This window comes from Pan paniscus, chromosome 20, assembly GCF_029289425.2.
Source record: "Pan paniscus chromosome 20, NHGRI_mPanPan1-v2.0_pri, whole genome shotgun sequence".
NCBI classification, from domain to species: domain Eukaryota; kingdom Metazoa; phylum Chordata; class Mammalia; order Primates; family Hominidae; genus Pan; species Pan paniscus.
In genome coordinates this window covers 58,498,756-58,521,065 of record NC_073269.2, presented here as the reverse complement: position 1 = coordinate 58,521,065, position 22,310 = coordinate 58,498,756, and the positions used below count along the sequence as shown (strand labels likewise).

General features: G+C 41.4%; 2 protein-coding genes across 2 annotated transcripts in view; both read right to left on the bottom strand.

Moving 5' to 3' along the window:
• Positions 1–14,876, bottom strand: part of ZNF578 (zinc finger protein 578) — a 63,226-nt gene extending 48,350 nt beyond the window's left edge. The window contains exons 1-2 of the mRNA XM_024926654.5: positions 14,823–14,876; positions 11,468–11,558 (exon numbers count right to left, since the gene is read on the bottom strand). The gene's annotated coding sequence lies outside the window, so the exon portion shown is untranslated. The remainder of the gene's footprint in view (positions 1–11,467; positions 11,559–14,822) is intronic.
• Positions 14,877–16,114: 1,238 nt separating this feature from the next.
• LOC103784269 (deoxyuridine 5'-triphosphate nucleotidohydrolase, mitochondrial) lies at positions 16,115–22,231 on the bottom strand. The gene is given in 6 exon segments (XM_055103827.3): positions 16,115–16,566; positions 16,568–16,609; positions 16,611–16,738; positions 16,741–17,000; positions 17,002–17,054; positions 17,057–22,231. Coding segments are annotated over 6 exon segments (651 nt in total). The 5' UTR covers positions 17,141–22,231; the 3' UTR covers positions 16,115–16,482.
• Between the last annotated feature and the right edge of the window lie 79 nt (positions 22,232–22,310).

The window sequence follows — 22,310 nt, the reverse complement described above, 5'->3', positions numbered from 1 at the left end:
GAAGTGTTTGTTTACATAATATAATTTATCATTAATTGTTATATATAATAAATAGGACTCTACTAGAAGAGCATTTTTCCAAAAGCTACGGAAATGTCATTTTTGATTATGGTATTAAGCAAAATGTTCTCTGGTTCTTTAATTGTAATAAAATTATTTTTTGTTTTTGTATACAATTTTAAAAAGTTTCCTTTTCCATATGTTGCAGTCTACATTCTATGTTTCATGCATTTCTTCCCTTTGTTACTGTAGTGAAAAGTTTAGGGGGCACATAAATGAAGCTGTTATTTGGAGAAAAAAAATATGCATGAGTATGCACATAAGATCATGGCAGGTATAAACTAGGTTTATTGTAAATACGAAAAAAAGAAGGAAATACTTATACTATATTAGAAGATTTGAAATCACATGAAATGATTCCAACCTTTTTATTTTTTTTTCCAGATGTTTTCGGCATTCTATCTTTTTTTGCCTTTCTACATAATTTTTTGGATAATCTTGTTAGTATCCACAAAACACCTTGATAGGAAATGTATTAATGTTGTATATCAATTTGGTTAATTTCATATTGTTTCTATGCTGAGTCTTCCAATAAATTGACATTATATATGTCTCCATTTGAGTGCCTTTGATTTCTTTCATCAGCATTTTGTAGTTTGTTTTCTTTCTTTCTTTCTTTTTTTTTTTAAGAGTTGGGGTCTCACTCTGTTTCCCACAGACTGGAATGCAGTGGTTTGATCATGCTCACTGCCATCTCAACTGACTGCCCTCAAGTGATCCTCCCACCTCAGCCTCCCAAGCAGGTGGGACTACAGGTTTGTGCCACCACGCTCAGCTAAATTTTTTATTTATTTTATTTATTTTTTTTTTTGAGATAGTGCTTTGCTCTTGTTGCCCAGGTTGGAGTGCAGTGGTGCGATCTCAGCTCACCACAACCTCCGCCTCCCGGGTTCAACAAGTTACTAACAGATATGATCTACAAAAGTAAATTGAGGTGCGGTGGTTCATGCCTGTAATCACAGTCAGCATTTTGGGAGGCTGAGGCCAGCGGATCACTTGAGGTCAAGAGTTCGAGACCAACCTGGCCAACATGGCAAAACCCTGTCTCAACTAAAAATACAAAAATTAACCAGGTGTGGTGTAATGCATCTATAATCCCAGCTATTTGGGAGGCTGAGGCAGAAGAATCACTTTAACCCAGGAGGCAGAGGTTGCAGTGAGCCAAGACTGTGCTACTGCACTCCAGCCTGGGCAACAGAGCGAGACTCTGTCTCAAAAAAAAAATAATTAATCGAGAGAGGGTTGCCTGGGAAAACGTGAAATGAGTTCAAGGATAACAACATGGAACTTCATGAAAGGTTATTATATATTGATTATATATGCACACATTATATATACACACATGCAAACACATACTACAGCACTATGCTTACTATTATTTAACTCAGTGTGAGAGTGTAGGAAAAATTTAAGGCCATGGAAACTACTGTAGAGATAATTTCAAGTGTTAAATATAAAACCTATTGATTAAATTATGATGAGTGTTTCATAAGAGCCATGGGCTTGCTCATCCATGCACTCATGTAGACATACATATACACACGATTAAATTAACTTATATAACAGTTGTCCACAAGTGAGTTTTTCAACAACTTCTTAAAAATCACCGTTTTTGTTTGTGTCCATTTCAGCATGTATGGAACAACGAAATGTATCAACTGTTCATTAACATTTAGTTCATCAACATTTTTCTATTTTAAGCTAGTAAAAAATGGTATAAACATTTTAAAAAAATAGAGAAAACTGTTGGGGAAAGGGCTTACGGGGTGCCTGTATAAACTGGCCATAAAAATATGGAACAATAAGTTACAGAAAGCCACAAGAGGCCTCTGAGGAGGAAAGCCTCCTAATTGCCATAATGTTCCCATGCTCTGAGCAAGACCTGCTCTCTTATCTGTAAACATTGTGTTCAAGGAGAAAGATACTCCTTTGAAGCACTGGAATGTGGCCAGACTTGCTGGCTCCTAGTTAAGCCCACTCCCCACAGCTGCTCTCTGATAAGTTAAAGAATAAATCAGTAGTAAAATTTATGCTGCTTCAGCACAAAGAAAATTTACCTAAACCGCCACTGCTATAGATTAGGTGTATGACACATCACCTCCCTTTCACCGTTTCACCCCTCAACATCTGCTTCTCAGATCTAAGTGATTGTACACAATAGTGTGGAGACCAGAGATCAGGGCCTTTTGCAGGCTCCTACCTTGAATCTGGTCCCGTCGCCCCCGCCTTTATGCACTCTTAACTTGTCTCTTCTCATTCCTTTGTCACCATTGGACTTTGAGTACCCTAAGGGTGGTGTTGAGGCTGGTCCCCAACAGCTTGGCGCCCAACCATGGGGCCCGAGAGAATCTGGTAAAGGAACGCTCAAGCGTGTGAAACGGAGGGCCGACAGATGGAGGACTCCTGAGGATGAAAAAGTTTTTAAGCTCTGCATGTAAGCGAGGCACTCAGAGAAAGCCAGGGACACAAATGGGACAAACTGAATATAAGCACGCCACGTATTTGAGCTTGCTACAGCAACGCTTGAAGCATAGTGGGGTAAAAGTTGATAAGGAAAATCTTATGGATTTGTTTCATGCTGTGGAACAGTTTTGTCCTTGGTTGCCTAAAGAGGGAACTTTGGAACTGAAAGACTGGAAAAGAGTTGGAAAGGACCTTAAAAGAACAAAGGGAGAAGGAAAGGAAATTCCTTTTCCTGTTTGGTCAGTTTGCTCATTGGTGCGTGTGGCACTGGAGCCTTTTCAGACAGATGATGAGGCTGAGTCAGAGGAGGAGAGAGAGGAGTTTGATAATCAGAACTCTGAACCGCCTCTACCAAGTACTAGCCAAAAGGAGAGTCCAGAGGTGATTTATGCCAATCCCCTCCAGTTTCCCTAAACCTACTCAGAAAATTGTTCAGCCCACGGCTTCTCCAGAGGAATGCCCAGAATGGCCACCTCCTCCTCAGCCCAGTGAGTGCTGGGGAAGGGAGCCGGAGACTCGGCTCACCGAGACTCGGCTCACCGAGACTCGGCTCACCGAGACTCGGCTCACCGAGACTCGGCTCACCGAGACTCGGCTCACCGAGACTCGGCTCTCCGTGCCAATTATTACCTGCCCCGCAGTTCATTATGGGGAGGGGGCAATTCAGGCTCACCCTGCAGTTTACTACTGTCTGGGTCAAATAGTGGCCGCTCTGCAAGGAATAGTTGGGGGAATTTCATGAAATAGTTAAAGAACTACTAGAAAAAGGCCATGTTTCACCCACTTTCCTTGGAATTCCCCAATATTTGTAATTAAGACAAAGTCCAGCAGATGACACATGCTGACTGACTTGTGAGGGGTCAAAGCTGTAATTCAACCGATGGGAGCTTTACAACCTGGGCTCCCATCCCCCACCATGATCCCTAAAGACGGGCTGCTTGTTATAGATTTAAAAAGACTGCTTTTTTACAATTCCTTTAGCAGAGGCAGATTTTGAAAAATTTTCCTTTACCATCCTTGCTGTTAATAACAAAGAATCTGCAGCCAGATATCCTTGGAAGGTTTTATCCCAGGATATGTTAAACAGTCACACAGTTTGTCAAACTTTTGTGGGCAGAGGTATCCAGCCTGTTAGATAGAGATCAATTTCCAGATTGTTACATCATCCATTACATGGATGACACACTATGTGCAGCAAAAAATAGAGATCAACTTATTCAATGTTATTCATCTTTACAAAAGGCAATTACAAATGCTGGATTGCTTATAGCACCTGACAAAATTCAAACAACGACTCCTTTTCAGTATTTGGGGATGCAAGTACAGGATAGAGCCATCAAGCCGCAAAAGGTTCAAATTAGAAAAAATTCTTTAAAAACCTTTTTGAAATGAAAATCATTTTGAAATGATTTTCAAAAATTGTTAGGAGATATTTATTGTACTTGGCCCACCTTAGGAATTGCTACTTATGCTATGTCTAATCTCTTCTCAATATTGAGGGGAGATTCCGACTTACACAGTAAAAGAGGACTAACACCCGAGGCCATGAAAAAGTTAAGAGTAATTGAAGAAAAAATTCAGCAAGCCCAAGTCATTAGGGTTGACTCAGACTTGCCTCTACAATTCATTGTCTTCCCTACTTTGCACTCCCTAATGGTGATTATTATTCAAAATGATTATTTAGTTGAATGGTCCTTTTTGCCACATAATACCATAAAAACACTTACAGTATATTTAGATCAGATGGCAATTTTAACCGGACAGGCTTGTATATGAATTGTTAAACTTTGTGGCACTGAGCCCAATAAAATTATATTCCAATGAATAAAAATCAAGTTAAACAGGCATTTATTAACTCAGTTACACGGCACGTTAATTTAGTGGAATTTGTTGGATGTATTGATAATCATTATCCTAAAAATAAAACTTTCCAGTTCTTAAAATTAACTACATGGATTCTTCCAAAAATTACTCAGGATGCCCCTTTGGAAGAAGCTGTGACTTTACTGATGGCTACAGTACTGGGAAAATGGCATATGTGGGACCTTGTGATAAAGTTATCCATACTAACTTTTCCTCAGCCCAAAGAGCTAAATTACAGGTGGTGATTACAGTATTAGAAGATTTTAATCAGCCAGTTAATATTGTTTCAGATTCAGCTTATGTTGTGTAAGCTACTCTGCATATTAAAACTGCCTTAATTAAATATATTATTGATGAACAGCTTTATCAATTGTTCAACTCTGTACAAGCAGTTGTGCATGCCTGGGAATTTCCTTTCTATATAACTCATGTCCTAGCACATACCAATCTTCCAGGACCCTTGACTAAGGCTAATTAGCAAGCTGACTTGTTGGTTTCCCCCTCACTGACTGATGCCCAAAATTTTGACTCACCTCAGTGCCAGGCAATTACCACATCAAAGAACTGGTGTTAAGCCTCAAAGGTTGGCACCTGACAAGACCTGGCAAATGGACATCACCCACGTTCCTACATTTGGCAAACTTTCTTATGTCCATGTAACCAGAGATACATATTCTCATTTTATATGGGCTACTTGCCAAACTGGTGAGACTGCAGCACATATAAAAAGACGTTTAGTTTCCTGTTTTGTTGTCATGGGAATTCCAAAAAAATTAAAAACAGACAATGGACAGGCTACTGTAGTGGAGCATTAAACACAGTACAAGCATCCCCTATAATTCTCAAGGGCAAGTGATTGTTAAGCGAGCCAATCGAACCTTAAAAATGCAATTACATAAACAGGAGATGGGGGAGATAGGGAATATTCCACCCATCATATGCAATTACAATTGGCTCTTGTTACCTTAAATTTTTTGAACATCTCCCAGGATCAGGTTACTACAGCAGCTAAGCAGCATTTAACAAGACAGAAGATAAATGTTCATGAAGGAAAACCTGTGTGGTGGAAGGACTTTAAAACAAAGACCTGGGAAAGAGGGAGAGTTATAACATGGGGAAGAGGGTTTGCTTGTATTTCCCCAGGAGAAAACCAGCTTCCAGTTTGGGTACCTACAAAACATCTTAAACTCTACCATGAGCAAAATTCCAAAGAAAAGGATTTTGGAACCAAGATCTCAACCCCCCAGCACACCTGATGGCTCAAATGAACATTTCAGCTGACCACATGAAGACAGACAAAACCCATCAAGCGAGCCCACTGACTTGGGACAGATCAAGAGGCTGACCCAGCTTGCAGAAGAAAATCTGAAGGCACAACAAAAACCACTAAACTCGAGTAACCTCATCGTGGCTATGATTGCGGTAATTGCTATGACAGTAAGTCTCCCTGTGGCTACAGCAGACCAAAATTATACCTATTGGGCATATGTCCCATTCCTGCCTTTAATTAGGTCTGTCACTTTGTTGGAACCCCCGGTTGAGGTTTATGTTAATAATAGTGTTTGGATGCCTGAGCCTACAGATACTCATGGGCCCTCTCACCCAGAGGAGGAAGGAATGTTAATAAATGTGTCCATGGGTTATCAGTACCCCCTCTTTGCATAGGGCCAGCTATCGGTTGCCTAAAAGGCTATCAACAACATTGGCTAGTTAAGACTCCAGGTCATAATCGAAGACCAGTATCCTATCATTTACTTTCTGGATGGAGCCTGGCTCATTCACAGAGTTCAGTCCAACTGGAACAATTTAAGACCAGAAAAGAGAGGTGCCAACAATCTCAACAGTGGTCAAAGGATTTAGAAATATTGATTTGGAAAGATTGCATTGCTGATCACGGTGTGCTACTGCAAAATAATTCCTATGGAATCATCATTGATTGGTCCCCTAAGAGGACTTTTGCAGTTAATTGTACCAATCAGAATGATAGATGCAAGACAAAACTAAAACAGGATCTATACTATCAAAGAGATGATACTACTTACACTGAAAAGTGTGCTCATTTTCCCATAATTTGGACCAATTTTGGTACGGCCGGACCACATCCAAAAATAATTAAGCCAATAATAGGCCCTGAACACCCTGAACTATGGAAGTTAATGATGGCCCAATCTCATATTCGAGTTTGGAAGGAAAATATTATCTTGATGGAGAAGGTGAGACACTTCAATTTGTGTATCAGTTTTCTTCCAACAGAACAGTATCCATTCAGAGTTGTGTCAAGCCTCCTTTCATGTTGATGGTCAGAAATATTCATCTATGACCTAATTCTAAAATTATTAAATGTCAAAACTGTTGCCTTTTCACCCGTATTGATTCCACGTTTTGTGTGAAAACATCTGTGTTGCTGGTAAGGGCCAGAGAAGGAGTTTGGATACCAGTTTCCCTCAATAGACCATGGGAAGCCTCTCCTTACATTCATATCATCACAGAAATGTTAAGGGGAGTGCTGCTGGAATTGCTTTACATTCCTCTGTTCAAACTGCAGAATATGTAAATAATTGGCAAAATAATTCCTCAAAATTGTGGAATTCTCAGACTCAAATAGACCAAAGAAAATTGGCACATCAATGATCTTAGATAGACTGTTAATATGGATGGGAGATTGTATAATGAGCTTAGAGCATCTATTGCAAATGTAATGTGATTGGAAATACTTCTGATTTCTGCATAACTCCCCATTCACATAATACTACTGAATATCACTGGGAAAAAGTTAGACATCATCTGGAAGGAAGGGATGGAAATTTAACATTCGGTATAGCCAAATTAAAGGAACACATTTTTGAAGCATCTCAGGCTCATTTAACTCTCCTGCCTGGAACTGACATCCTAGCTGGAGCTGCTGATGGACTTTCAAATGTGAATCCTCTTAAATGGATTAAGACTATTGGTGGATCAACTATTGCAAATTTTACTTTAATGTGTATCTGTTTATGCTGTTTGCTTTTAGTCTGCAGATGGGGAAGATGCCTCTGGAGAGAGACCAGACACCATGAACAAGCCATGATAGCAATGGTGGTTTTAAAAAAGAAAAAATGGGTGGTGTTGAGGCTGGTCCCCAACAAAAACTATATCACTACTATTAATATAATTCAGAACAAATACCATGCCATCATCTCAATTGATGCAAAAAAAGCATTAGGAACAATTCAACACCATTTCCAGATTAATACACGTAACAAATTAGGGATAGAAGAAAACCTTACGACACTGATTTTGGAAAGGATTTACTGGATATAATACCAAAAGCACACGCAAGAAAAGCAAAACACTAAAGGATCTACATCCAACTTAAAGCTTTTGCACTTCAAAGGAATCAATCAAAAGAAGGAAAAGGCAAACCTACGGAATGGGAGAAGAGTTGTAAATCACATATCTGATAGGCATTAATAGATTATCAAGTAACTTCTACAACTCAACACCAAAAATAAATAACCCAATTAACGAATGGGCAAAGGAACTGAACAGATGTTATTCTAAAGAAGATGACAATATGGCCAAAAAGCACATGATAAGATGCTCATCACCACCAAACATAACACAAATGCCAATCAACATTACAATGAGGTATCACCTCACACCCATTAGGATGGCCATCATCAATAAAAAAAAAGTGTTGGAGAGGATGCTGAGAAACTGGAACATTTGTGGACAGTTGGTGGGAATGTAAAATGGTATACCCATTACTGAGGTCAGTAAGGGGGTTTCTCAAAATATTAAAAACAGTACTACCATATAATCCAGCAATCCCGCTTCTGGGCATGGGTGTGTGTAGATATTTTATACATCTATATACATACACACACGTTTATATATTTGTGTGTGTATATACACACACAAGTACATATTTGAAAATATACATCTGGCCAGGCGCGGTGGCTATGCCTGTAATCCCAGCACTTTGGGAAGCTGAGGTGGGTGGATCACGAGGTCAACAGATTGAGACCATCCTGGCCAATATGGTGAAACCCCGTCTCTAATAAAAATACAAAATTAGCTGGGCATGGTGGCACGCACCTGTAGTACTTGGAAGGCTGAGGCAGGAGAAGCATTTGAACCTAGGAGGCAGAGGTTGCAGTGAGCCAAGATCGCACCACTGCACTCCAGCCTGGCGACAGAGTAAGACTCCATCTCAAAAAAAAAATATATATATATACACACACACACACACACAAACACACAGACATACATATATACACGCATGTATATATGTATATATATACACACACGTCTCAAAATATATATACACGCACGCACACACACACACACACACATATACACACATATCTATATATACACACTCATACCCAGAAGTGAGACTGCTGGATCATATGGTAGTATATGTGTGTGTGTGTGTGTGTGTGTGTGTGTGTACATACACATTAAAGACTTGAAAGCAGGCCCTCAAAGAGATATTTGCAAATCCCTGCTCATCACAGCATTATATACAATAGCCAAGAAGACAGAAAAACCAACATGCCTGGATAAAGAAAATGTGTTATACACATGCAATGGAATATTATTCAGCTTTATAAAAGGAGAAAATCCTGTCATATGCTACAACACGGATGAACCTTGAGGACATTACACTAGGGAAAATAAGACAGTCACAAAAGGACAAATACTATGTGATTCCACTCACATGGGATACTAAAGTAGTCAAATGCATATAAACAACGTAGAAAGATGGGTTGACAGAGGCTATAGTGAGGTCAGAAGGGATATAGTGTATTCTGGGTATACAGTTTCAGTTTTGCGAGATGAAAAACTTCTAGATATGTTGCACAGTAACGTGAACATACTTAACATTACTGAACTATAAACAGGCAAATAAACTTTACTAAAAGACATAACAAAGAAAGCATCATGGACCGGAAAACCCAATTCTTATTAGCGGATGTGGTGACACAAAGACCTCTCTGACTAGGAATCCACAGCCATTCAAACACAAAAGAAATATATGAGTTTTTAATGACTGTGCCCTGTGAAAGGAGAACCATCATAATTTTGAAAAGAAAAACAAAATGGAGGGGTTTTCCAAATATGTAAGAACCTCTTATGACAAACATCTGTAATTTTACAACAAATCAAATACTTATGATATACACAAAAATTCAAATTAAACACAAATGTAAACAAAATTTTAAACAACAAAACTTTATTCCTAAATGAAACTTAGTACTTCATAATCATGCAAGGCCTTCCAAATCAAGATGAAACAAACAAAGGCACAACAAAAATCAGAAGGTATAAATGAAAGATTTGTCTTACAATTAAAAAATGTATAACCTGAAATAAAAGACATCAGGGCATATGTAAGGAATAAAAACCACAGAAATTAAAACAGATACTAAAATACATGGAAAGAAAATTGAGCAAAGCATGAAAATTCATTTTGTATATACACGTCCCCAAAATAATAAAACCTATGTAGACTGACAATAAATTGAAAAATGAAAATACAGACGGTTGTCATCTTTCCCAGATTTTCAAAATATATATATATAAACATAGTAGCAAGTTGTTGGTTTTTTTTTTAATGAGGGCAAAATTTCACATGTTCTTGATAGGAGAGGTACCCCTGCAGCTGGGGATAACAGGGGAACCTTGCGAGATCTAAGAAAATAGGAAATGCCCCATCCTAGAAGAAGTATTACCCAAGTCTTACCATTTTCACCTGAAACATCTGTTTCACAAGAGTCTCTGCAGGAATACCACAATCTCCATAGGATGGATGTACTTAGAATGGTTTAAAGAATCTCTTGCTGTTAAATATTTACTACAAATGGAGTATAAAATCAGGCAGAAAAGATTTCCTCTTCCTAATCTCTTCTTCCAAATTTTATCAGGCAGTTGTGCACATTAAGACTTCCACGAGCAGCTTCCATAATCCAGTCTACAGAGCTGGCAGTGCCTCCAGACCTGGCCCTTAAACAATCCTTCAATTCCTGCTGCCCGAGAGCAGTGACACCATGGGGCCCACACCCCGTCTCCATCCATGTCTGGGTATAAGCCCTTCCCAATGGAGCCTCTTCACAAATTCCACAGCACCAGTCACTGTGAGATGGAATTTAAGTGACATCAGAGGGACTGAGGGAAGACATGGGTGAGTGTGAGCAAACATCACAGGCAGGATGCTTCAGACTCAGAGAAGACTGACATCTCCAATGCCCGATGTGTACAGGGAAAAGCTCTCCTCAAATTGTGCTTTTCCTCTACTCTCACACCACAACAATCATCAACATAGAAGACCTCTGTGACTAAATGTATGTGGGTACTTTCCCCACACACCAAGCAGCAGACACTAGCTGGGTATCTTCCAATTTAATTCCAACGCTGTCTACTGTGTACATTAAGACTGGAGACAGTGTCAGATCCCACGAGTTGATGGCTCAGTCTCCAAGACTGCCTCCATACACATCAGTCGCAAGTCCAGGCCTTCAGAACTTATGACCACCCAGCTTCAAATTGGGGTTCACACGACCCCCTCTTCAATTAATTTGCTAGATTGGCTCACAGAACTCAGGGAAGCACTTACTTACCTTTACCAGTTTATTATAAAGGATACTGCAAAGGATACAGATGAAGAGGCACCTACAGCAGGGTATGGAGGAAGGAGTGCAGGGCTTCCATGATGCCCCTGGGCTTACCACCTCCAAGAACCTCCACGTGTTCAGCCATCCAGAAGCTCATCGAACTTTGCCCTTTTGGGTTTTTATGGAAGTTTCATGACATCAACATTCTTCCCCCCAGGGTACAGGGTGGGAAGCTCTCGGAGGAGGGTCTTAAGACCCACAATTAGAAAGGCTGGGGAGCATCACAGTGAAAGGAAGGCAAAAGAAGGTCAGAGGCCTACCCCTGAGGCTTAACACATCCAACATTACAACAAAAGATTGTAACAAGGGCTACGGAGGTTATAAGCCAGGAACCGTCGATGGAAACCAATATATATCATAACACCACACATGGCATTTCAGAAAGGAAGGAGACACAGAACAGTCCACTGAGAATATCACTGTACCTAAGAGGCATTCCTGACTCCTTTTCTTTCCTCTTCCTCCTCTTCTAGGCTTCTTCCTTAGGAGAGATGAAAGAGACTTTAGAAGCTAATCCTGAAAGAAAAAGAAAAGGAAAACTTTTTAAAAAACAAGTTAATCCTGAGTGTTCAAAATATGCTGTTTACTGCTCAAAATCAACACACCCCCTCCCTGTGCCACAACCACACACACAGGAAAGACCACGCCCTGTGGAAAGATGGCCCTCTGCTGCCCACAGCACCAGGGATGATGCAGACAAGAAAGTCCTACAGGAAGTACAAGTCAGTTTTTGAGTTCTTCAAAGCTTACTCCCCTCCTGGAGAAGCCCACATACATGCTGCAGCTGTGGGGTGCTGGGCTAGACTGAGCTCCCCTTCAGGGCACAGATCTGGCCCTGACCAAACCCCATGCAGAGCACAGCCTCTCCCCTCTCTGTGGATCACAGGCTGATATCAGCTTTCAGAATGGAAGACACAGCACCCTGATGTTCAATGACTACAGATTAGAATCATGTGGGACACTGCGCTTGAACCTAAATGCATGGGAATCTCTGGAAAGGAGGCACAAGAGATATATTTGCAAAATGTCTCAGCATTCTAATGCGAATCCAGGGTTGAGCCAAACTCAGAGGGAGCAAGCCCAGAACAACCCCTACCTTCTGGCTCTGGTCTCCCCTTGGGTCCTTGTTGTCACCAGGATCCAGACAGTGGACAGCAAAGGAGCAGAAAGAAACATCTAGGGGAGGCAATATGGGCCAGAGCAGGTGAGGTTGTGACAGGGTCACATAAACCTTCACTGAGAAGGTGATATCAGAACCCAGGCCTAGAAAAGGAAGGATGTTTGTCACCTGCAACTGAGGGGCTAAAGAGTCCTAGGCAGAGGGACAGCCCAGGTGAAGGCCCTGAGACAGGAGCAACCTCAGCTCCAGGAAAAGGAATGAGGTCTGCGTAGCTGCAGCAGAGGGAGCAAGGCCGACACAGGCAGGGGATGAGGTCAGAGAGGTCCTGGGGCGCAGATCAGATAGGGTGGAGGCCTTTAAACATTTTTCTCCCTCAACTCAAAAGAATTTTGGAAATGCTAGTTCCTCACCCATTTTAAGCAATAATGTAATTTTTTCTTTATATTATTCCTTAAAACACTTTCAAACAAGGAACTATGTCCTAGATTTTAAATATATGCCAATATGTTCACCTATGCTCCCAGAAGTATGGGGTCACCCTTATCTGAGATGGGTAGGACTGCAGGGGAGCGTACATCGGAGAACTCAGGAAGTCACTAGTGGACACGTAAATATGGAGATGCCTGTTGGATGTCCCAGAAGAAAGTTGAGGAGACAACTGGACACAGAATTCTAGAAATTAGCAGAGAAGTCTATGAGGGATGGAGACGTAAAGGTGGGGTTTAAAACCATGAGATGAAATGATAAAGAAAGGCAGTGGCTGGGCGTGGTGGCTCACGCCTGTAATCCCAGCACTTTGGGAGGCCGAGGTGGGTGGATCACGAGGTCGGTGGATCACGAGGTCAGGAGTTCGAGACCAGCCTGACCAACATGGAGAATCCATCTCTACTAAAAACACAAAAGTTGCTGGGTGTGGTAGCACATGCCTATAATCCCAGCTACTTGGGAGGTTGAGGCAGGAGAATCGTTTGAACCTGGCAGGCAGAGGTTGCGGTGAGCCAAGATCACACCATTGCAATCCAGCCTGGACAACAAGAGCAAAAGTCCATCTCAAAAAAAAAAAAAGAAAAAAGGATAGAAAGGCAGTAGACGTAGACAGAGAGGAAAAGTGGTTGGAGGACTAAGCTGTGGGTCACTCCCACATTCAGAAAACAGTGAGTCAGGACACATCAGCAGAGAAAAACGGTAAGAGATGAAGATGACATCAAGAAAATTAAAACAAAGAACAGGGACAGATCCTTCCCAGTCAATACTGAGTAGAAAGCACGGGGCTTGAGACAGGTAAGTGAGCCTGTTACAAATATCTTCCCTTCACTGAGACAGGAAAAAACCAAACTGTTTTCATTGCTCTCGTGCTCAACACAGGATACTTTACTTCTGGTCAAGAAAATGTGTGGTTTCCCTACACTGACCAGTTCCTTGCAGACTTCCACCTGGGAATCCTAAAATTTAACTCAATTCTTACACTATCTACAAGGAGATAGTGTCAGATCCTATAGGTGAAAAGCTCAGTCCCACAAGACTACCCTCCACCTTAGAAGCTGTACACAAGTAGTAGTTTTCACCTCTACTTCCGACTGACCAGATAAACACCATGGTTCCCAAATCCTTTCCTGCATTCAACTAATTTTCTAGAACTGCTATTCTATCTGTCTATCTGCAACCTTTGTAATATCCTTTAAAACAAATGAGTAAACCCAACTAAAACGTTTCTGAGTTCTGTGAGCTACTCTGGCAAATTAATAAATACTGAAGACTGGGTCATGGGAATCCTCAATTTATATCCAGTAGCTTAGAAGTTCAGGTTCCAATCTGGGACTTGTAACCGACATCTGAAGTGGAGAAGTCTTGTGGACTGAGCCTTTAATCTGTGGGATCCGATGCTTACCCCAGGTACAGCTGTCAGAAGTGAGGTAAATTATGGGACACCGAGTTGATGTCTGATGGAGAACTGCTTGTTAGTGGGGAGAAATCCCCACACATTCGGTGACCACAGGTGAAGTATTCTGGGTTCAGTGTTTACTACCGTGTTGAGTTTCAGAGGAGGAAAGAATCAATCAATCGTTTTTCCTCTGGAAGAGCACATTTTCCAGCGGGTGCAATTTGGAACGGAAAAACACTTGAGTGTCAAAAGCCAGGCCCCGTCACCTCCCTCAATGCGGGGTAAGGAATGTGGGTTGTGAAGGGGAAACCTGGGGAACAGAAGGGCCCAGCCCAAGGAGGACAAGGTTAGGGGTGGATTAGGAGAGGGGTGGAGTTTCCAAAATCCCAGGGCCGGGCAGAGGACACGGCGCTGATGCATCGAGACTGCGGGACCGAGCTCCAAGAGGCCAGAAGGGCGAGGCTTGGAGGACCCACTGGGCATGAATACACCTCATGGGTGAGGGCTTTTACATGACGCGGGACCGAAGGAGTGGTCAGTAAAGGGTTTTAAGCAGGTAAACGGGACGAAAAGCGTCTACGTGGCCCGAAGGCAGAGAGCTCAGGGAAAGGACCAGCAGCCTCCAAGCGATTTTAACCTCCGAATTTCTTGGCGACGTATTAATATACCTAGGATGGAGGGAACGGCGGGAGGATTTTAAGATCCGTAAGAACCCCTCCGCCAACACCGGGTACAGAAGCGCTGGAAGCGGATCTAATCTAGACAAAGGGAAACTCACCCGCTGCTCCAAGACCGGCTCCCCACGCGATCGGCTTCCGGGTCTTCAGGAAACTGCGCTTGCGAGTTCACGCCCCATGATTCACTTCCGGGTTTCCAGGAAACCGCGCGCCCCTGAGGCCAGGGATGGGCGAGACCCGAGAGAAGAGAGGGTGGGGCGGTGAGGGGCGGGGTCTGCGCTTCCTTCGGCCTGTCTCTGGGCGCGTCTGTTCTCCAGGTTTTTGAGGAAAGACCCTATCGGTGACCAGCAGCCAAGCAGTCTGGGACCTGGGATCTCTATGAGAGGGTCAAAGTAGGGGACAGTGATTGGACCTAAGATAGTTCCTGCAATTAAAGTTAATTTTAGTATTTTAATTTAAAAGCCCTGGAATTGTCTGGGAGAGGAAGCGAACTAGAATATGAAATGCAAAGCCCTGCCTGGGCGGAACATGCAATTTGATGCTGTCGTCCCACAGAACAGAGTAGAATCCTCTCCTTTTCTATTCCCCCTACACTCTGGAGGGTGAGGATCAACCCTGTGCTCAGCTCCTGACAATTTCCCAGGGACAACGCCTTGGGCATGGAGGGTTAAGGCCAGGGATAAGTTAGGTCACCAAATGTTGCTTTTAAAAAGGAAAGCTAAAACTTTTAGATGATAGATATAAATGACTCTTAAACTTTTAAACAATAGATATAAATAGCTCTCCCTTATACCTGTTACTCTATTCCAAACTTCAGATGAATTAACCTCAAACATCTCCGAGATAAACTTTATTGACATCATAATGTCAGTAATTTCGATATGTAGAGTGAATTTCAAATTTACACGCACTCTGAATGTAAATAGAAAAGACGATTTTTGGCTGGGTGTGTTGGCTCATGTTTCTAATCCTAGCACTTTGGGAGGCTGAGATGGATCACTTGAGGCTAAATGTTCAAGACTAGCCTGGGCAACAGAGTGAGTCCCAGTCTCTCTTACAAAACACACACAGGGCAAGGCACGGTGGCTCGCGCCTGTAATCCCAGCACTTTGCGAGGCCGAGGCGGGCGGATCACCTGAGTTTGGGAGTTCGAGACCAGCCTGACCAACATGGAGAAATCCTGTGTCTTCTAAAAATACAAAATTAGCCGGGCATGGTGGCGCATGCCTGTAATCCCAGTTACTCGGGAGGCTGAGGCAGGAGAATTGCTTGAACCCGGGAGTTGGAAGTTGCGGTGAGCAGAGATCGGGCCATTGCCCTCCAGCCTGGGCAACAAGAGTGAAATTCCGTCTCCAAAAAAACAAAACAAAAACAAAAAAAAGAAACACACACGCACAAAACAAAAACATACTTTTTTTTTTTAAGTTGCTGAAGGGGTATCATTTCTTGAGTTAAATAATACAGGATTTTTTTTTTAAAATCTGTAATTGATGTACATTTAAGACACTGTTTACATCAGGTCACCACAAAGTAGATTTACATATAACCATCAACTGCAGAAAAACAAAGTTTCTTTGTGATCCAAACACAAAGAAATGCTTTTTTTAAATGATCTCTTCTTTAATCATAAAAAAAAAGCAGTACTTTTAGAAGGTAAAGCTAGTAAGTTTACAGAAGTGTAAAACACCAAAACACTTTAAGCAAAAACTCTGTTTTTAAGAAAAAGGTATGACTTCTCGTTTTCTGTTCTTGGCATAAATTTTAATTCTTTCCGGTAGAGCCAAAACCTCCTGAACCCCTTTTGGTGTCATCCAAAGCTTGAACTTCTTCTATTTCTGGATAAAAAAATCCGTTCACAAATGAGCTGTGCAATTCGATCACCTTTTTTTGACTTCAAACTTTTCTTTGCAAAAATTAAAGAGTACAACACCAACATTTCCTCTATAATCTTCATCTGTGACACCAGCTCCTACATCAACAAAGTGTTTTGCAGCCAAGCCAGACCTTGGAGCTACTCTCCATAACATCCAGAAGGAAGCGCTGTCTGAATGTCCGTTTTCACAAGGGCCTTCTCCATAGGTGATGGTGTGTAATCACAGGCACTGTACAGATCGTAGCCCGCGTGCCCGGAGAGCCAGGCAACGCGGAGCTGCATGCCGCCCTCCTCCGCGGGCTGGGCCCGCTGGCTGGGTGAAACGGCGGGTGTCTTAGCTCCACGGCAGCCTCTGCTCAGGCGGCCAACGCTGGACAGCGTCCGGGGCGTCCGGCGCCGCACTGCGCGGCCGAGGGGCTGGCCCGGCCCTGAGAGTCCCGTGGCCTCCGCCCTCTGCCGTGAGCCTCGCGCGTTTTGCATCGCCAAGCGAAGCAGAAACGGAAGGAAATGGTAGCAGAGCGAGGGGCGAGGGCAGAGGGGAGTCATTTCCCACAAAGTTTGGGTCGGTTGGCTCCTCGGCACCTCCGGACGCGCGCCAGGCTTCCACCCTGGAGACGCGCGCGTCCCAGGCCAGAAGTGAAAAATCTATGGGTAGAAAATTATAAACAGTGATGAAAGAAGTGGAAAGGTTACACAAAAAAGTAAAGGCTACCCATCTTTATGGGTGGGAAAAATTAATATTGTGTATATGATCATACTACCAAACGCAATGTACATATTCAACACATTCTCTTTCAAAATATCAAAAGACATTATTCACAGAAATAGAAAAAAATGAATCCTACGGCTGGGTGCGGTGGCTTGTGCCTGTAATTCCAGCACTTTGGGAGGCCAAGATGGGCGGATCACCTGAGCTCAGGAATTTGAGACCAACCCGGGCAACATGGCAAAACCCATCCCTACAAAAAATACAAAAATTAGCCAGGTGCGGTGGCATGCACCTGTGGTCCTAGCTACTCAGGAGACTGAGACACGTGAATCGCTTGAGCCTGGGAGGCAGAGGTTGCAGTGAGCTGAAATCGCACTACTGCACTCCAACCTGGGCAATAGAGACCTTGTCTAAAAAAAAAAAAAAAAACTCCTAAAATTCATAGGGAACTACGGAAGATACAAAAAAGCCAAAGCAATTCTGAGCAAAACGAACCAACCTGAGGGGTATTACACTACCTGACTTCAAAATATACTAGAAAGTAATGGTATCCAAAACAGCTTGCTACTGGGATAAAAATAGACACATAGAGCAACAGAACAGAATAGAGAACAAAGAAACCCACATCTTTGCAGCCAGCTGATTTTTGACAAAGAATATACAATGGGAAAAAAGACAGTCTTCAATAAATGGTGCTGGAAAACTGGATCTCCATATGCAGAAAAATAAAACTCGACCCCTATTTCTCACCATACACAAAAATAAAATCAGAATGGTTTGACATAAATGGAAGATCTGAAACTATAAAACTATAAGAAAACAATAGGAAAACTCTTCAGGGCATTGATCTGGGCAAAGATTTTTTAGGTAAGCCCTCAAAAACACAGGCAACAAGGGCAAAAATAGACAAATTGGATCATATTAAACTAAAAAGATTCTGCACAGCACAGGAAACAGTCAACATAGTGAAGAGACAAGTGACAGAATTAGAGAAAATATTTAGTCTATCCTTTTGACAAGGAATTAATAAGTTGAATATATAAGAAACTCAAACACCACGATAGCAATTTTTTTTTTTAGACGGAGTCTCACTCTGTAGCCCAGGCTGGAGGGCAGTGGTGCGATCTTGGCTCACTGCAACGTCTGCCTTCCCGGGTTCAAGCAATTCTCATGCCTCAGCCTCCCAAGTAGCTAGGATTACAAGCACACACCACCACGCCTGGCTAATTTTTGTATTTTTAGTAGAGACAGCGTTTCACCACTTTGGCCAGGCTAGGCTTCAACTCCTGACCTCGTGATCCGCCTGCTTCAGCCTCCCAAAGTGCTGGGATTACAGGTGTGAGCCACCGCACCTGGCCACAAACAAATTTTTAAAGCCAATTAAAAAATGGACCAACTATCTGAAAAGACATTTCTCAAAGGGAGACATACAAACGACCAACAGGCCTACGAAAAAATGCTCAACATCACTAATCATCAGGTAAATGCAAATCAAAACCACAGTGAGATATAATGTCATCTCAGTTAGAATGGCTATCATCAAAAATACAAAAAAAATAACAAATGCTGGTGAATATGCAAAGGAAGAAAATGCTAGTACACTGGTTGGTGAGAATGCAAATTAGTATAGCCATTATGGAAAATAGTATGGATGTTCCTCAATAAACTACAAACAGAACTACCATATGATCCAGCAATCCCACTGCTGGAAAGAGAGAGAGATAGAGAGAGAGAGAGAGAGAGAATGAGGATAGAAATCCGGATATCAAAGTGATATCTGCACACCCATGTTTACTGTAGCACTGTTCTCAATAGCCAAGATATGGGATCAACTTACATTTTCATCACGAACAAATGGATAAAGAAAATGTATATATAGACAATGGTATACTGTTCATCCTTTAAAAAGAATAAAATCTTGTCATTTGCAGCAGCAACATGGGTCAAAGTGGAGGTCATTATGTTAAATAAAATAAGCCAGGTACAGAAAAGACAATTATCTCATACTCTCACTCGTATGTGGGAGCTAAAAAAGTTAATCTCATGGAGGTAGAGAGTAGAATGGTCATTACCAGAGAGTGGGGAGGGTTAGCACAGGCATGAAAAGAAGTAGGTTAATGGGTACCAAAAAAACCCAGAAGGAATAAGTTGTCATCTCCAGTAACATAGTAGGGTGACTATAGTGAACAATAATTTATTGTATATTTCAAAGTAGCTAGAAGAGTTGAAAGGTCGTCAAGAGAAAGAAATAAATGTTTGAGGTGATGGATATTTAAATTATCCTGATTTGATCATTATCTATGTTATGTGTGTATCAAAATATCACATGTACCATATAAATAAATACCATTGAAAATGTTAAAAGAATGATGTTAAGGTTGAATAACACTACTGAATTGTACACTTAAAAAGTTAAGAGACTAGAGCTCACGTTGTGTTCTTACCTGATTATATAAAACGTTCTCCCAAATAATGCCCAAATAATGCAATTTTCAGGCACAGATGGTAACACTAGACAATTGTTTTTATTTTTGTAGAGATGAGGTCTCACTCTGTCATCCAGGTTGGAGCTCAGTGGCACAATCATAGCTCACCGTATCCTCAAACTGCTCAGCTTAATAAATCTACTCAACTCAGCCTCAGATCCACAAGTAGATGAACACCATGCCGGGCTAATTTAAAAAAATAATTTTTTTTTTTGAGACGGAGTCTTGCTCTATTGCCCAGGCTGGAGTGCAGTGGTGTGATCTTGGCTCACTGCAACCTCCAACTCCTAGGTTCAAGCACTTCTCCTGCCTCAGCCTCCCAAGTAGCTGGGATTACAGGCTAATTGTTTTGTATTTTTAGCAGAGATGGGGTTTCACCATGTTGACCAGTCTGGTTTCAAATCCTGACCTCAAGTGATCAGCCCACCTCGGCCTTCCAAAGTGCTGGGATTACAGGTATGAGCCACTGCGCCTGGCCAAAAAATTTTTCTTTTTAGAGATGAGGTCACGCTATGCTGCTCAGACTAGTCTCAAACTCCTAGCCTTAAGAAATCCTCCCATCTCAGCCTAACCCTAAACAATTCTATTAAACCTGTAAAGAAGTATTAACAGCAATTATATACAATTTGTCCCAGAAGGCAGAAGAGGAGGGACTACTTCCCAACTTAATTTATGAAATCATTATTATGGTTTGCCAAAACTAGGCAAAGGAATTAGAAAAAAAAAAAGTCTAAAAACTAAATTTCACATGAAAAAAATCGCAAAATTCTTAAGAAAATATTAGCAATAGGAATCAACTATATATAAAAAGATTTGTACTCCATGATTTAATGGGGTTTATTTGAGGATGGAAGGCTGTTTAATCATTTAAAATTCAATCAGTGTTCTGTCTACTACACTGCGTTATGAGAAGAAAAAAATAAAATTTAATCAATGTAATCCACGATATTAACATGATAAAAAGATTTTAAAAATCATAGGACTCTATCAATAGAGGCAGAAAAAAACACAACAAAATTCAACACTTGTCTATGGTCTGACTTTCAAAACTGATAATAGAGCAAAACTTTTTCATCTTCCTGAAGAACACCTACAAACCTTAGGGAAAATGTCACTATTAGTGTTAAAACAAAAAGAAAAACAAAAAACAAAACTGAATGCTTCAACACAGAGGTTGAGAATGAAACAAGTATGTCCACTCTTTTTGCCGTATCATTAGAAATTGTACCCAGTGAAATAAAGAAATAAAAACAAATGTAAGAGACCAGAAAGGAGGATAAAATAGTATAGCCATTAACAGAATATATTAGTTATAATAGGATGAATAATGTTCTCCCAAATGATGTCCATGTCCTCATAAACATGATCTGGGTTACTTTATGTGTCAAAAGAGGGTTCACAAATGTCATCTAGTTAAGGATCTTGAGATGAGATTTTGTACTGGTTTTTCTTATAAAGGTGATATCATCACAAGGGTCAGTATAAGAAAGATGCAGGTGGAGTTAGAGTCACTTAGTAGTTGGTGATATGGTGAAAACATCAGGACAGAGATAAAGATATAAGATGACCTGCAACTGACATTGAAGGTGGAGGAAGTGGACCGTGTGGCAAGGAGAGATGCAGTCTCTGCAACCAAGGAAGGGTTAGAAAACAAATTCTTTCCTCAAGATTGAAGAACAATCACAGCATTGCAGATCTATATTAGGCTTCTGACATCCAGAACTATAAGACAATAAATTGCACGTCTGGGTGTGAGACAGGATCTTGCTCTGTCACCCAGTCTGGAGTACAATGGTGCAATCATAGCTCACTGCAGCCTCCATCTCCCTTGCTCAAGCGATCCTCCCACCTCAGCCACCTGAATAGCTGAGACATCAGGCATGTACTACTACACTCAGCTAATTTTATAATTTTTAGTAGAGATGAGGTCTTGCTATGTTGCCCAGGCTGGTCTTGAAGGCCTGAGCTCAAATGATTCTCCTGTTTCAGCCTTCCAAAGTGCTGGGGTTACAGGCACGAGCCACCACACTCAGCCAAATTTGTGGGATTTTTTTTAAAGCACTCACTTTATGGTAATTTGTTATAGCAGCAATAGGGAACCAATAAAATGATGTATGTAGAAAAGCCAAAAAAGTATAAAAAATCTCTAGAGTGAGTGAAATTTTAGGGTCTCAGGATGCACCGTTGACATACAAAAATCTCTTTTTTAGGTGGGGACAAATCTGAAGGGAGAATGTTGGGTGTCAGTTTCCATGGTAATAGCGGCACTAATGTCATGTTTCCCTGTAATATCCTCTGGTGGGAATAGGAATATCATCCAGTGAGAAGAGGCAGAATGGCCTTGAGATTGAGCATGGAATAATCTCCTTGTCACAAACTGTAATTGGCATGTGGTGGGGGATGACTTTTTGTTATTTATCATTATATTTTCATTTACTTCAACAAATGCTGGTTACCCTCCACACACTTGATTTCAAGCACCTGAAGAGAGCAAACACCCACATTAAGAGATTTTAGTTGA